Raw genomic sequence first — 16,054 nt, 5'->3', positions numbered from 1 at the left:
TACCTAAATTATCGACTTGCCAACTTTTGGCAGCAACCCAACGATATACCTAATAGCGCCTGTACACGTGCATGAATTTACTTACAGCAATAGTGTGTATTTTAAACTATCGCGATAACTGTTTACACGTAAAAGTGCTGACTGTCTCGCCAAATCCATTCTTCAAGAGTAAGTGAGACGCAATGTTGTCATTTTATAGTACTATTTGACAGGTCGTGAAAATCGGTTAATCTCAAAATGAGTCTGAGCGGTGAAGTTCATTTTTTTACCGGCAGGTTCGTCACTATCGTTCTACTGCAGAAGCGCAGATTTCAAACAAATCCCAACTGTCACGTGAAAATTCAAAAGCTTTCGAAATTGTTTGATTCATATGCAATCTTACAACTTCCATGATAATACATGTTTACACATACATTTTCTTGTTATGGCCGCGAAAATATGTATTGTCAGCAGTAATTCCATGCACGTATAAACGAGTTATTATATTCTAAAATTATTGAAAAATCTGTAAAATAATATAAGAAAAGAAAACACTATTTTTTTTTTCCAATAAATTTTAATCAGTTCATATTATTATTACCTTACAAATAAACTTAAATTAATAATAAAATTATATTACTTTTTGTTTTTCGTATAAAAAAATAAATAAACACAAAAATTCATATTTTATTTACTGGAATGATATAGTACCTAGATGTATCCCATATTCATCAACACATTATTTGAAATCTCTCATCACTTCCTTGTGGTAACACCATGGTGATAAACTAATAAACAAATTCTAATTACATCTTTCATTAAAAACCATTAAAGCAAACGGCAAAGTATGGGATATAAAATAGAAGATAAATTAATAATCTAAATTTTAGACTAGGTATTTGAAGTATCTCTCTTTAATCAGTTCTGGCATTCAGCGTCTGCCAGAATAACATCCATATTGGGAACAGGATTGTGGCAAAAATGTTGAATAGCCAGTTGCCGTAAATCTGGAATGAAGAAACCCAACCATTAGACATTAGATGAATCAGTTCCAAGATGAACATGAAATCGAAAACAAAGTTTACCCGCAGTCTACCATACCTAATTACAGTGGAACCCCGATCTACGGATCTCACATAAATCGTTTTTCCGCACGGATCGTTCATTTTTGAAAGTCCCACCAAAGACCCATAAGAACAATGTTAAATAATCTCACATTAACCGTTCCCCGATTTATCGTTTTCCTCAATCTATCGTTTAAATATTATGGTCCCGTCACAAATATTCTGGCGAAATTCACATCTTGTTTTTCAATATGTGTTTGGACTCAGAGTATGGACTGGTATATTTGAGCAAGTGGCTAAATTCCATTTCTTGTATAAAATAAAAATCTTTTGATACAACCTCCACTCTGTGGAGATCCATATTATGATCTTCTTATAATCGAACAGGATATAAAAAAAAAATAAGAATAATATGACATCTATGTCTGATTGTTTCACCACTGCAATTGTTATATAATGTAATGTTAATAATATACTGTTAAGAGGGAAATGTTTAAACAGAGCTAACTACTGATTTTCCAAAAAAACAATTGTGTGTCATATTATGTTTCTTTCGATATCGTTGCTAATTTTCTACAAACATGTATCCCAAAAAACACAACTTTTCAGGAGAGACAAATAACAACTTTATTCTCTCAGTTTTAAATTCAGAAATAAATTTTCTTCTATGAAATATGCATTTAGTATAGTTAAGCCTCAATTACATTGAGCTTCTTTACGAGCTGTTTATTGGCGAATTTAATAGCGGGCGATTCAGCTACTGCGATTTGATGATTACACACAAAACTTTCCATTCGCTGAGAAGCCACAAGCCAGTGACTATTTTGACGGAACGTAGTTCGTTTTTTTACCAGGAGGTTGGTACTGCGCTCTACTGCGCAGACGCAGTAGGCCTACACGCCGGCGTGTAGCATGTAAAGTTGACCGGCTTTCAACTTTTCTCGGTAGAGTGTTTACAACCTGCTTATTAGCTTATTCGATGATTACACTGGGCGACTTTACAGGCAGATTGTAAATTCGCCAATAAACAGCTCGTAAAGAAGCTCAATGTAATTGAGGCTTTACACATATTTTCATGAAAAACATGATATGTTTCTTCAATCTATTGCACTACACTTTCGACCGAACAGTCATATTGTCGAATATACGTGAATGCGTTGCCACTTTACTGTGAATCATTCCACAATATTATCGCAGTAAACACGTATCTTGACTTACGAGAAAGAACTCCAGTGTAATCATCTGTCTGAGTTCAATATTCTGTATACTTACAAAACACGTAAGATACGAATATGTGTGTATTCAAATTCTGAATTCATTACATCGAACAACTCAAAACTGACAAAAATTGAGATACGTGTTTGTAGAAAATTAACGACGATATTCAATGTAAATAAAGAGATGAACGATTTGGTTGTCAAAATAAATATGAAACCCGCATACATCAAAATAAAAAATCTCCCTCTTACCATTCCATCGACAATGGAGAACATGATGGCCTGCTGTGATGCGAAGAACGCTTTGTTGACGAGTGTCTTGACACTTTCGTCAGGGAAAGCCATCACCGAGTAGACCAGCACAACCAAGCAAATAAGGACGAAAGGATGGACCAGAAGCCACAGTACTTTGTTTATAAACGCCTTAGCTCTGGAAGAAAAATATTTAACATTAAGCACATAAGTATATTAATTTAACGTTGTTAAATTATACCCCGTTTACATGTGCATGGATTTACTGTTGACAGTAAGAAAATGTATGGGTAAACATGTATTATCCTGCAGTTGCCAAGATTGCATGCATGAATCAAAAATGTTTGGAAGCTTCTGAATTTTCATGCGACAGAAGGATTTTTTCGATCTGCGCCTGCGCGTAGAACGATAATTGCGAACCTGCCGGCAAAAAAACCAACTACGAACGAATTTTCAGGTTGACCGATTTTCACTACCTGTCAAATAGTACGAAATAGTACCATAAAATGACAACATCGCGTTAATGAATGAATTGGAGAGACAGTCAGCACTTTTACGTGTAAACAGTTATTGTCACGATAGTTTAAAATACGCACTGCAATGCGCAATGCTGCCAGTAAATCCATGCATGTGTACAGGCGCTATTATATTAATTATTGGTTACAATTATTATTAGTCATATTAATTAAAATGAAACACAATATAATATAGGTAAGTAGTAGGTACTTCTTCTTCCATAGCGCTACAAATCAAATCAAATACTGGCCTCCTACACTGACACGATATTCAGTCCTTCACCAGCGACAGATCCCTGATGTCTTACATCCCTCCCCACATTGTTTCTCTTGTCTCGGTCTTCCTAAGGGTCTTTGGAATGCGGATTCATTCATTGCAGATTGTACCATCTAAGTCGGAGCATTTTTATATGTATGGATCCTTGTATAGATTATACAGTTCATCATCGCGCCAGAATCTCCATACACATTCATTTACTGGTCCAAAATCGACCCCTTAGCGATGGTGCCCACAGAACGCGTCAGGCGCCGCACTCGCGCAAAATTTCTACAAGTGGCGCATAAATCATTGAAAATACAACGTAATCAAATATGCCAGCGCCCACTGGATATGGCGACGCATTATACGCGCGCGCCGCATGAATCATCGTTTTTTCGCGAATCACCGCTTCTCGGCGATACGAATGAAAGAAAATACAATGGAGTCCATTCATTGACCAAAACACGCTGCGCGAGGCATTGTCGATCGACGGGCGGAAAGCAATTATTTAATTACAGAGAAGTCATTGTTTTATTTTATTGCGTGTTCAGTTTATCGCTGGTTGAAGAATGTCGTCGTAAATTTTAATTACAAGCCCCGAAATAATATAATATTTTTATTGCTTTGTTATGAGAGGCGCTGTAATAATATTTATTTTGTGCTGCTTGGGCCGCTTATAACATAGGTGAAGGGTAATGCGCGGGAAGAGACGTGTGATTATGGTTATGAATAAACACTGCATTCGCCGACTTCGCGCGCCCGACGCGTCTGTGGGCACCATCGCTTAGGGTCAAAGAAACATATATAATTTTTCTCTACTGTACAGGAGACCACAAACACAAATAAATTTTCATTCCACTGACACAAGATCTTTTATCCGTTGAATGTTTTCATAGGTCTCACCTGAATTAATATGTTACTTTATGTACAGTATCACACATAACTCAAAATTGCAATAAATTGAGATATATTTCTTTGACACTAAGGAGTCGAAATATAGTAGATACACATAATTTAATAACACTTTGCAGATGACATTATAAATGCAAAAGTCTCAGCCCCTTTTCAGGATAAGATGCTTGAGCATGCAATTGAAAGCCACAATGAAGGTTTGAACATAAATGTCCCGAAGACCAAAGTAATGTTAAATTGTTAGGTTGACTTGAAACAGGTCATCACTGACAGCATAAAAATCAACCAAGTCAAACATTATGTCTATCTTGGACAACAAATGTCTTGCTTGCAAAGTAAAACACGCATAGACCGCATTCGAATGCCCCATTATGCAATGGCTAGAAATGAAAATTAATCCTTTTTATCAAAGATAATAATATAAAACATGTACATTACCTGGAAGATGATTTTCCTCTAATGTCAGCGTTAAGAGCGATTGGTGAGTAGACGGCAGCCAAACAGAAGGCCAACGAGAAGTTGTGCATTGCCAGTGTGATAAGAAGTGTTCCCAGTTCCAGCAGGGCGAGAGTTAGCAGTAGTCTGGCCTGCCCGACCCCCATACACGGCAATACTTTCGGCAGCAGTACTGTCAACAAAGCAGCGGCAATGCAGAAACCATAGAAGATGGACTGTTCTGACGGAAGTTCAAAGTGTTTTACTCCTGAAATTAAAAAGTATACCTTTGCAATATGTTGTCATCTATCATGGAAAAGTGGGTATAACACTGAAGGACCATGTTAGAAAATAGCGGTTAAGTACACAGTAAGACAAATGTACACGATGTGATAAATGTCGCCAAACTATTGAAATGTATTTCCAGTTAGTTGACAACCACTGTACAAATTCCATCATACAGTAGTAACAAAGAAGCACTAAATTTCCACAAGGGTTGGGGGTGAGGGTCTCAGAAGTCGTTAGATCGACAAATTGATTTAGCTGCATCAAAAAGCCATGTAGGGTTAGCTAACTGTGTCTTCATCCCGTAGCGGATTGACCCAGGCTGAAGTGAATAGGGTAATAATGAAATTATGACAGAAAATGTTAAAAAAAACCTTTTGGGAATATGCAAATTGAGTTTTTATATGTGAAAATGGAGCTGAAACAATGTAAAATGTCCGATTGCAGATTCATTTGTGGCTAAATTCTCACTTGTGTTCTTAAATGTATTTGCCAGAGTTGCACTGAGATAAAACAATATACAACATACATTAGTGTTAAAAGCCTTAAAGAAGTTTTTATACAATGAACCATCATTATTTAGATTAATAATTACATAAAATGTCAAATAACAGTTCGAAACGAAGGAACATACTGATTAATTGCAGTATAAAAACGGGCAACCAAATTCACCATTTTGGAAAGGGACGATTTTGCATAAACAAATATCACGTGGTCTGTACGTGCGTATAAACTTCGTGGGTGTTTGTAATTTTGTGTATTTTATGTTTGTGTATCACACAATATCGGCCATATTTGCCGGCCTTTCTACTTGCCGTGATTTGTAATGCTCTTTCCTTCTTTTTTTATTCGTAGGTTCGAAAGTAAGTGACATTAGTAATTTATTTGCAAACAATGTATTCAGCACAGAATATTAAGTTATGTATAATTAACAAACTAACAGCGTATATCAATACATTTCTTGATAATGGGCGCCGCAAAGAACCCAAAACATCTATGAAAGAATGAAGAAGAACACACAGAGTGACAACCCAAAAATCAACTACGATAACAAACAACCTTAAAAGTCTCGTGCAATATATTAGCACTTCAACCATACTAAAAACGCTATTAAGGGTTCAAAAACAAAAATGAATACTCATTCTTTTATGGTAGGTAGCAGTGGCGAAGGCTCCATACTAAGCGATTATTTAAAACTTACCTTCTATTTTCAAGTATTTAATTTATATAAATAAATATCTATATTGTAGGACATTGTAGGTTATAATAAAAATATTCATTGCCATCTATCATCGTTATTCATAAGTAGAGCTTTTAATTTAGTCATGTTTCGAATCAAAAATAAATGACGGAACGTCCAACGTGAGTGCTATTTTTAGAATTATTTCAACGATAATCCAAGCCGAATTTTCTACCGCAATTCAGTTGCCAACTTCATGCATGTCTGCGTTTTTGTTCGAGACTCGGAAGCGTTAACAGACAAGCTTATTCGAAATGTTGATTTGTTTATTGTCTTTGCTTATCTTTAAAAGCAAATAATAAATAATAAGGATGATTAAAAAAAATAATAACTATTGTGTTCGATCACATATAATTTATAAATTGTTATTAAAAATAAATATTGTATTAATTCGCGATTATTATTTAGGTTACTTCAGTCATAGACAAACATAACATGCTATTCACAGTTTATGTCATTTTGACATTTCAAAGCGGTGGTAAAGGTTTATTTTATAATACAAAATTCATTGTGTTACTGTGAATGTGGATAAATTATCTCATATTGTACCAAAATCATTCGCCAGTGCTTTAAATATATAAGTATTTATTAAATTGTGTAGTGTCCCGGTAGAAAATGTGCGAACCATTGCATTTAAAATTATCAAAGCTTGACCTTCCAAGGGTTCATTTAGATTTGAATACAGCAAAAAAACTTATATTAGACATTTTCACAACAATTTATAAATGATAAATATTTGTTTTTAACTGGCAGTTATACATTAAACAAACTTTTTGGTTGGCGATGCGTATTGTTTGGTAAAGAAAGTATGCTTGGAATTCTACTGCCATAAGTGATTTAAATAATTTGACAAATTCAGCGGTGAAACCTATGACCAGTGTGTCGTTGTCATTAGTGTGCACCTATTCATCAGTAGTAAAATCGTAAGTATTATCTTCTCGTAAGTTACCTGACAAGTGTGCTCTTTTTCTCTGATCTCCACAGCTTACCTCTTTCCAAAAGTCACCCTTCGCCACTGGTAGGTAGGTAGTTAAAACTCGCTGTAGATAAGTTCTTTACTGGTAATAAAAAAAGATCTTACCAATCTCAGTGATATATTGTGGGGAGCACATAATAGCGTATCCAATGGAATGGGTCACGAGGTAAGTAATTCCGATATTTAACAGATTGACATTGCTGGTCGGGTCTTCAATTTGATCTGCATCCTCTTTGGACTCATTAGCATCTTCAGACGCATCGTCATTCTCATTTTTAGCTTCATCATCAATATTGGTGTCCTTTTTGTCTTTTTTTGGTGATTTTTCAGGCTCCGTTTTCGGCGAGTCTTGCTTTTGAGTCGTTAGCCAAAGCGAGAATGCTCTGATGAACAGGGTGCCCGCCAGAATACCCAACGGCGGCATGTATTGGCCTGTAATAATAAGACACCATTTACTCAAATAAATGAATTATATAGCGTAACCATTGATCGAGCGAGTCAATAAATGTCAATTGACGGTGGTATGTATGACAAGATTGTTCACAGAACCAAACTGGCACAGAGTATATTTGGGCACCTACATAGTATCTTCAAAAGTGATCTCCCATTGTGTCAATCAATGTGTGTTACCAGTGCTTAGGTATATGTGTAAATCATGGATTCTTACTGTAATAAAAATAACATTACAAGTAGCGCAACGTGGCATGGAAAGGTGGATATTGGGCATAACGCGTAAAGACAATAAAAGAAACCGATGGATACTTTATGATATACCACTCAGCACTTATCAAGAAATTCCATCTCCTAGTTTCACTCGTTCATTCAAAAGTGGCCATAAGACATAAGGTATCAATTAATAGCCATTCTACATGTCACAGCTGCAATGTTTTGTGATTATGTAGTGTAAAAGACGGAAGCATGGGTCAGCGTGTACATAAAAGAGCGAAGGAAGCGGTATTTCTGTAGATTGCCACTAAGATATCTGGTCATAATATAATGGTTGGAAAATCTATTGATTCAGAGTATGTACTTTCAAACAAAAACATCACTTACCAATGGAAACAAAGCGATCAGTAGCTGGTCTCAAATAGAAGAAGAAGCTCTGATGGAATCTCTCCAGTAGATTGTTGAGACTTCTTAGTGTTCCTTCGAGGGCGTGGGCAGCTCTACCGCCGCCACCGGACCCTCCTCGACCCGGTGTCGCGTCGATACCTTCAAGTGTTAAGGCTTCAATGCCGTAGCGATGGAATAAACCATGGTTGCCGGTTGGAACCTGCGGGGAAATTCAACATGGCATGAGATGAGCCAGTTGCCATGACTAAATGGTAATATAGCAATTTAGCGCATCAAAAGAAATTATGCTTGAATCTCACATTGCTGCATAATATTATTGAGCCAGAATTTGGGTGGTAGAATTTCATTTTTCAATGGTTTAATTTTTAATACATGCATTCAATTCTACACAATTTAGGTGATAACTACATATGTCTACTTTCACACCATTATCAACATTAGTCTTGATCATAATTTATAAGTCGTACAGATTTAAAAAAAAAAAATGGTATATTATGTTGATTTTGGATTAATGTGATGGGTATTTGGAATGTTTTCTTCTCTCTTTCCACTTGAATAGGGATTAAGGGCAGACGTGCTTAGCGTGGGTCAAAATGGACCTTTTTTTCTATTTTCAAAGCATGATCCTGGACATACCTTAAACGTTGTAGATAATCTATTTATATAATTTTTAAGCCTTATTATCCGTTATATTTATTTTAAACATTTGATGACTGCATAAAGTATTTTTATTACATAAAATAGTATTCTTTTAAACCTCTAATGTTTTAGAATATGGTCATATTTAAGTACATAAATGTGGTGTTAAGATTTTTTACATTTATTAATTTTTAAACGCATTTATAAAACCATCAGTATAATTTATATCGACATTATTATAGTGAAATATTTACGATAAAAAATTATATTGATAATCTCTGTGATCCCAAATTTGACAAGAATTAGGCATTTTATTATTCAAAAAATGGGCAAGATTAACACATTTGAAGATAATTCTAAAGATTCTCATTATAAGCTATGTCTTTGACCATTCAAGTGTGATAAACATCCCACGAATAATGATTACTTTATAATAATTATTGACCTAAGAATAAGGTAGTGTTTTTTTGAAATATGCCATTTCTTTTGGCATTCCCCAGTGGTTAAGCTACACCATACGGCCGAACCGTTTTTTTTTTTTAAACGGTACATGTTCAAACACGCACGTTAACATCATTTTACTCCCTACTTCAATTATAGTTTGTCAATTTATGGCTACGGCCGTATGTTGAAGCTTAACCACTGGGGAATGCCAAAAGAAAATATTATCGCTTTGTGCAAGTAAAAATTATGGTGTCTGAAACAGTAACTGTGATTTTTACAACGTTTTTCTTAGCTCGTATTCTTATTTGTCCGGTACAAATCTTGCAATCGATTTTTAACTAACTTCCCGACTAGCTAGACATTTGAAACTTTTAGAATATATCAGAACAGGATGCCAATGCATTTTTTTAATACTTTTAGCCATCTTAAAGTAGAATTGAATTCATTTTCAGTTAATTCTATTTTGTATGAAAAGTTATTTCGACACCATTATCGGTTGCTAGGGGTCTGGGGACTTAGCAACTAAATTATTAATATATACATGCGTTACTATGGAAATCAATATGACATGTCAAGTACAAATTTTTTTGATCGTTTATGCTAGTCAAGTCAAGTTTATATGGTTCAACAGAATTTAAAAACATTGTATATAAAAAGATATTTTTATCTTGTAATTATTTTATACACAAAACATGATTGTCATTGGATGAGTTTTTATGGTTTATATGAGCGAACATCATCATCAACTAAACCCATTTAAACTTCGAAGTCTCCACCGGATTACGACTCAACACGCCTATACTATGTACACTTACTCCGGTAACTTGAGTGGTGACCATTCCAAGAAGTGTGCTCAACGAATTCAAATAATTTTTCCACGGTCCATGATTTCCAGCCCACGAGTAACTTAAATGTAAAAAGAAAAAATATTGTACACATTAATTACCATAAAAAAAATTGCAGAATTCTAGAACGATTGGTACAACTCAACAACAACGAAATAATAAAGCAGTCGCCTGCAGGTATCATACAGTCAATATTATCAGTAGCTTCTAAAGATAGAAGTGAGCACACAAAGAAGAATTTGATAAAATTAATAATAGATAAATGATAGAAAAACAAATTATTGACGATAAAGTATTTACCTGTTTTTATAAGCATGATATACGTTAGACTTGATGCACATCTTATGAACCAAGTTTACAAGATCCAGATTAGGGAGCTGACCATTGAGGCCTTCCACTTTTACTTCAATGTATTCTGAAAAGGCAAAATGAGGATCTGAGGATTGAAATGATCACACGTGACTACAAGCGCATATTGATGGCCTAATGTTAATATCCCGTAAGTACTTTTTACAAATTGTGCAGGCAGCTAAAAAAACTAAATATTTAATATCCCGCATCTGACTGTTAATTGCACACACATGTTGGAACTACATAGCATGCCAATAACCCGTAACGTAAGAAGACGTAAAGCAAAACGCCTAATACAATGATAACATCTAATAAAATGTAATATATTATAAATTATATAAAGATAAACATCCAAATTTGTTATAATTATTACATACTGTTTTTCCTTTTAAATATTTCGAAAGTGACATCGAATTCAACACATTTCATGCGACACGCTTGACAGCTTAGACGCTCAGAGGCAAGTTACGGGCTATTACAGGTTTATTCCTGCAATGTTCCTTTTAAATATTTCGAAAGTGACATCGAATTCAACACATTTCATGCAACACACTTGACAGCTTAGACGCTCAGAGGCAAGTTACGGGCTATTACAGGTTTATTCCTGCAATGTTCCTTTTAAATATTTCGAAAGTGACATCGAATTCAACACATTTCATGCGACACGCTTGACAGCTTAGACGCTCAGAGGCAAGTTACGGGCTATTACAGGTTTATTTCTGCAATGTTCCTTTTAAATATTTCGAAAGTGACATCGAATTCAACACATTTCATGCAACACACTTGACAGCTTAGACGCTCAGAGGCAAGTTACGGGCTATTACAGGTTTATTCCTGCAATGTTCCTTTTAAATATTTCGAAAGTGACATCGAATTCAACACATATCATGCAACACACTTGACAGCTTAGACGCTCAGAGGCAAGTTACGGGCTTATTACAGGTTTATTCCTGCAATGTTCCTTTTAAATAATTCGAAAGTGACACCGAATTCAACACATATCATGCAACACGCTTGACAGCTTAGACGCTTAGAGGCAATTTACGGGCTATTACAGGGTTATTCCTGCAATGTTCAGATATGGGAAATTACTAATATGGCTGTATCATTTTTGTTAAAATAACTATAGATATGGAAATTACAGTATTTTTGTTGTTTTATTATGTCAAAAAGTCATTTTTGTCACATATGTCAGATACGGGGTATTAACATTAGAACATCGATATGTAATCAAGATGAGTAAATCGACTTTAAAATTGAACATGCGGTTGTAAATTCTACTCATTATCATTTTCAACATTCTGTAAAAAATCCACGCAACATGGCGTCATACATTAAAGTCCGTAGAACATTTCTTCGAGACTACTCCACCATGGACTTACAGGTGGCCAGGAGACCTATGAGATTTTTAGGATGACCACGACCCAGAACATTAAAATGTCTAAAACTTAACGATATGATTTATTGACTTACTAAGCGCCAAAGAACTCATCTCCAGGTTAATAGCAGCCTGAATAGCTCCAGCACGCCCTCTCAAGTCTCCGGCCTTGAGACAAGAAGTGGAGTCGGACTCTCCATGGTAAGCTTCCAGCCACGCCTGAGCACCCAACTGCTCATGTTCTGTTACCAGGAATATCAAGTCTTTCGCCCAGTACTTACGAGCTACAAATGAAATAGATTTATTCATATACATACCTGTCTATTGCATTTTTGTATTATGTTTCTTTATTTGTGTTATAAATCGCATATTGCATCAAACATTTACTACATACTTCAAACATGTTTGATACTATTTATTCATACTACTATATATTTTATTTGGTGGTAAATATAGTACTTTATAAAATTTTCAATTTTATCAAATTTAATATCCTTTCCCACATTACATAGCTCCTTTTCTATACCGACCACATAGTATTGACAATAATAAATTAAAAAATTCTGTGCTTGTACTTGATAAACATGTGGGCGTAAAACAATTTCTAAATGTGGTGAATATATCTTGTGATAAACACATTTTGTAGATATTATGAATTTGAAAATAATTTATTGTAAATATCGACGAAAATAATACATCAACATGACTTACTTCTAGCAAATTTAGCAAACGATAACATCAAGGCGATACCGGCATTGGTATTTTTGTGTAGCGAAGAACCAGGACGAAAAGGTGAACTCAAAACTAGAGCTTCAGAGGAAGCAGTCCTGCCAGCACGAAGAATCCCATACACATTTTCTCCTCGGAATGTCTAAAAGTAAATAACTTAGCTGTTTGAATTTGGAATAGTATTTAACTGTTGACGAAATTCACAATGAGTAACTGTCAATAACATAAATTCAGTGATTGCCTAGATATCAAATAAGCCAACAGTACTGAAATGTCACAGTAATAACCGAATTAAAATTAATTATTTAAAACAAAATTTACAGTAACTTACTGAGTCATTCAATTGTCAAGTAAATTCATATGGTGTCAAATTAATTTTCAGCAATAGTCAGTGATTTAACTGTTAAACTAATTCATAGCAATTCATTTATAATCAATACGGTTGTATTTTAATTTAGACGATAGGTCATTCGATTCGTTTTGAGAAAGTCACCAACCTGTCCTTTCCCCATAGGATAATTCAGCGTGAAATTATGCGTATAAACATCCAAATTGAGTTGATGCATCTTTGCCGATAACCATGGCACTGGCATGGAATCTTTGGTGGCATAGTTCTCCTATAAAAGCAAAAACAATATGTAATTAAACGTGTTCTAATACAATTAACGGCATGTAAAATTATTTGAATGTGGGGTTCTAATGTACGAAAGTCTACGCGTTAGGTTCAGGCGGTTGCATAATGAAAACTACCAACCTCCACTTTTGACCATAGATAGACAATACAGTGTTGAAAATAATGTTGTAGAAGTTTCTAGTCACACGATTAAAAGACCAATTAGACCCACGAAAACAAATGGCCCGGTCAAAACAGCCTCAATAAAACTGTTCACACCACTATTTAATACAATATTTCATCCGTATACCAAATCGCGTATTGAAAAAATGCGTTTTAAATCTCTTCATAATAAATGTAAACACAGTTAGAAATATCTGAAATAATAATACAATACAATAATTTTAGGCTGCTTTGTCAGGACTATTTTATTTTGTTAATTTGTGAATTAAATGATTAAATATTTTTACAATAGTTGTCTATGGTCAAAAGTGGAGATTGATAGTTTTTATTGAATAACGGCCAGGAATCTAAAGGGTAGGCTTTCATACATTAGTGCCGAAAGTACTACTATAGTCCAGGGAGACCTTGGCAAGTACAAGCACTCTTCCATCGTGCTTTCCTTTTTCATTTATCAACCTCCAGTAGGTTACATATTGTGAATTATATGCACAAATAGCACATTTGAGTGCATGCCAACTTCAGTATTGGGTAACTGCTCCCGAGACATTCGCAGTCATAAAAAAAAATGATGCTTCACATCAAACGTAGAGTCCCGTGATACGCCCGATTAAGATCGGTTGTGGTGCGGGGCGGGGTTGGTGTAGTTTGGTTTGGCAATAACTTCAATGTACGTATTATATTTTGCCATATCACAGTTCAATAATGTGTCATTTTATGATCTCAATACTATATGGCTATTTCTTTCCGATACAACAACTTATGGTGAACTGCGGTACGAACAACTACATACGTACAAATTCCTGAACATGCCTCCAGTGTTAGCTGGTTTTTGTCGTCACCATTGAGCCACCGAAGTCATGGTTTTCAGGTCCTCTAAATGAATGTTGGTGCATGATCATCCGCCGGGGTATACATCCATTACCATCTCATCTCAAATGCTATGGTTTCAAAAATCTGACAATCGGCTTATCAATCAATTTATGGTACAAACAGTCTAACTTCATTATTACGAGGAAGATGTGACCGACTGAAATAATCTGAAAACCAGCTTTAAAATCCCCGAAACAAGCATGGCATTCATAAACTACACAAAAGAAGTTGTTTATTGTAATGAAGTGCTAAGCCGCCGGCGCTGGTAGATACCTACTGACTTCAAAAAGTTTGGATTTTTACATGCAATTTCAACCATATGCGTGGATACTTTTTCAATGTTGTCGGCGAAAACACTTTAGGTACTTAAACACTTAACTAGTGTCATAAACGTAATCCGATCCCGGTGGCATCGGTCTAGTTAACTGTCTGGTCGGATTTTATTGGTTAGGGTCGAAAATGTTGTTTTTAAACGATCGACATAGTTTTGTTCGGTATACCCGAGAAGTAGCTTGTTATGAAAGTGAATAAATGTATGGAGAAAATCATGGTAATTGTGCCGCAGAGGTGGACACGAGCTTTTATAATTTTTTTTTACGAAAACAGTTTATTCCATGTACTTAGACAATTATAATAAATACCTTTTTCTGTCGGCGCATCGGCTTTTGATCCAATAATCGTTAATTGAAAATTTTCATACATTTTGATACACCATTATCACAAACCAAGATTATATGAGGTAATATTAGGTTGGGGTAGGTTAGATTAGGTGAGTTATGTTAAGTTAGGTTAGGTTTGGTCTAAAAAGAATGCTATAAAATCTCATGTCCTCCTCTGTGGCACATTTACCAAAATCATAAACTAAAATGTCAACGAATGTTTCCTCATTACATCTGAGATCTCGCTATTTCCGTGATCGTAATAACCAAATTCGACTGTACTTAGCAAGTGATTGTAAGTCTTGTTGACATTCAAAGAAAATTATTGTTTTACCTTAATTTCTTCTTGAAGTTCTCTAAAAAATTGCTTGGCTGATCCGTCATCTATCAAGTCTGATTGAACCAAACCTAGAGAAAAAGAATAATATTATGTTATGTATTTGTAAACTCAAAACGTTTAGGTACAGAGGTGGCAAAAAAGAAGCAAGATTTTCTGCAAGGTAACCCTCATGATAACCCAATGTTTTCATTAGATTTTTTTTTGTGTAGGAATACTGAATTTTAAAAAGGTTTAAAACAAGATAGGTATAACATTTTTTTAAGTGTCTTACCAGGTAGCAATGCATTTTCTGAAAAATAGTTTCCATTGTTGAATGATTTATGGGCGAGGAGACAAAACCAGACGTAACCGATGATGCATAAAAGGAAACAAATAGGTCTGTGGAACTTTATGATCAAATGAAGTATTTTACTAGGTCCTGCTTCAGGATCCGACAAAAGCCCCATGGTTTACGTAAAATCAACGCCACCGAGAACTAAGATTTTGTACGATCCAAATTGACAGCCTATTAGAAGCGAAAAAAAAAATATTTCTATTTTTTTATTTTTGTATTATTTTGAAGTCTCTATAGGTTTTAATGGTTATGTTGCGGCACCGGCTGTCAAAAAAAATGGTAACTGTTTTATCATAATTCCGAAACTTTTTTACCAACATAACAAAAATAATGCTCGTTGCCAAGAAATGCTGCACTTCTATTTTGTGTTATCACAGAAGATTTGCATCATTTTGTGACTATTGATGCAGCAAATAGTCAATAGAAATCATTGCGTACGCGTATTTTCCCCGCGGATTAGG

General features: G+C 35.0%; 1 protein-coding gene across 1 annotated transcript; it reads right to left on the bottom strand.

Annotated features, from left to right (window-relative positions):
* Positions 1–746: 746 nt before the first annotated feature.
* Positions 747–15,852, bottom strand: GAA1 (glycosylphosphatidylinositol anchor attachment 1). The gene is made up of 12 exons (XM_085961181.1): positions 15,531–15,852; positions 15,254–15,327; positions 13,092–13,211; positions 12,577–12,736; positions 11,961–12,149; positions 10,437–10,551; positions 10,107–10,197; positions 8,188–8,407; positions 7,240–7,566; positions 4,637–4,901; positions 2,513–2,690; positions 747–986 (listed from the first exon to the last, which is right to left on the bottom strand). Exons 1-12 carry the CDS (start codon positions 15,703–15,705, stop codon positions 894–896), a joined length of 2,007 nt encoding a protein of 668 aa, XP_085817307.1. The 5' UTR covers positions 15,706–15,852; the 3' UTR covers positions 747–893.
* Positions 15,853–16,054: the final 202 nt, after the last annotated feature.

Source organism: Rhyacophila brunnea, unplaced genomic scaffold (genome assembly GCF_057557595.1).
Source record: "Rhyacophila brunnea isolate RB1 unplaced genomic scaffold, BYU_Rbru_1.0 scaffold_12, whole genome shotgun sequence".
NCBI lineage: Eukaryota > Metazoa > Arthropoda > Insecta > Trichoptera > Rhyacophilidae > Rhyacophila > Rhyacophila brunnea.
The sequence above is the reverse complement of the archived record's forward strand: the minus strand, read 5'-3'. Positions and strand labels throughout refer to the sequence as shown.

Bases quoted from the DNA above. Each gene is read 5' to 3' on its own strand.
- GAA1 (XM_085961181.1), bottom strand. From the start codon at position 15,705: ATGGGGCTTTTGTCGGATCCTGAAGCAGGACCTAGTAAAATACTTCAT. The intron at 12,150-12,576 runs GTAAGTCATGTT...TTTCATTTGTAG, and splicing joins GTTTGCTAAATTTGCTAGAA to CTCGTAAGTACTGGGCGAAA. The intron at 10,552-11,960 runs GTAAGTCAATAA...TTGCCTTTTCAG, and splicing joins GATGAGTTCTTTGGCGCTTA to AATACATTGAAGTAAAAGTG.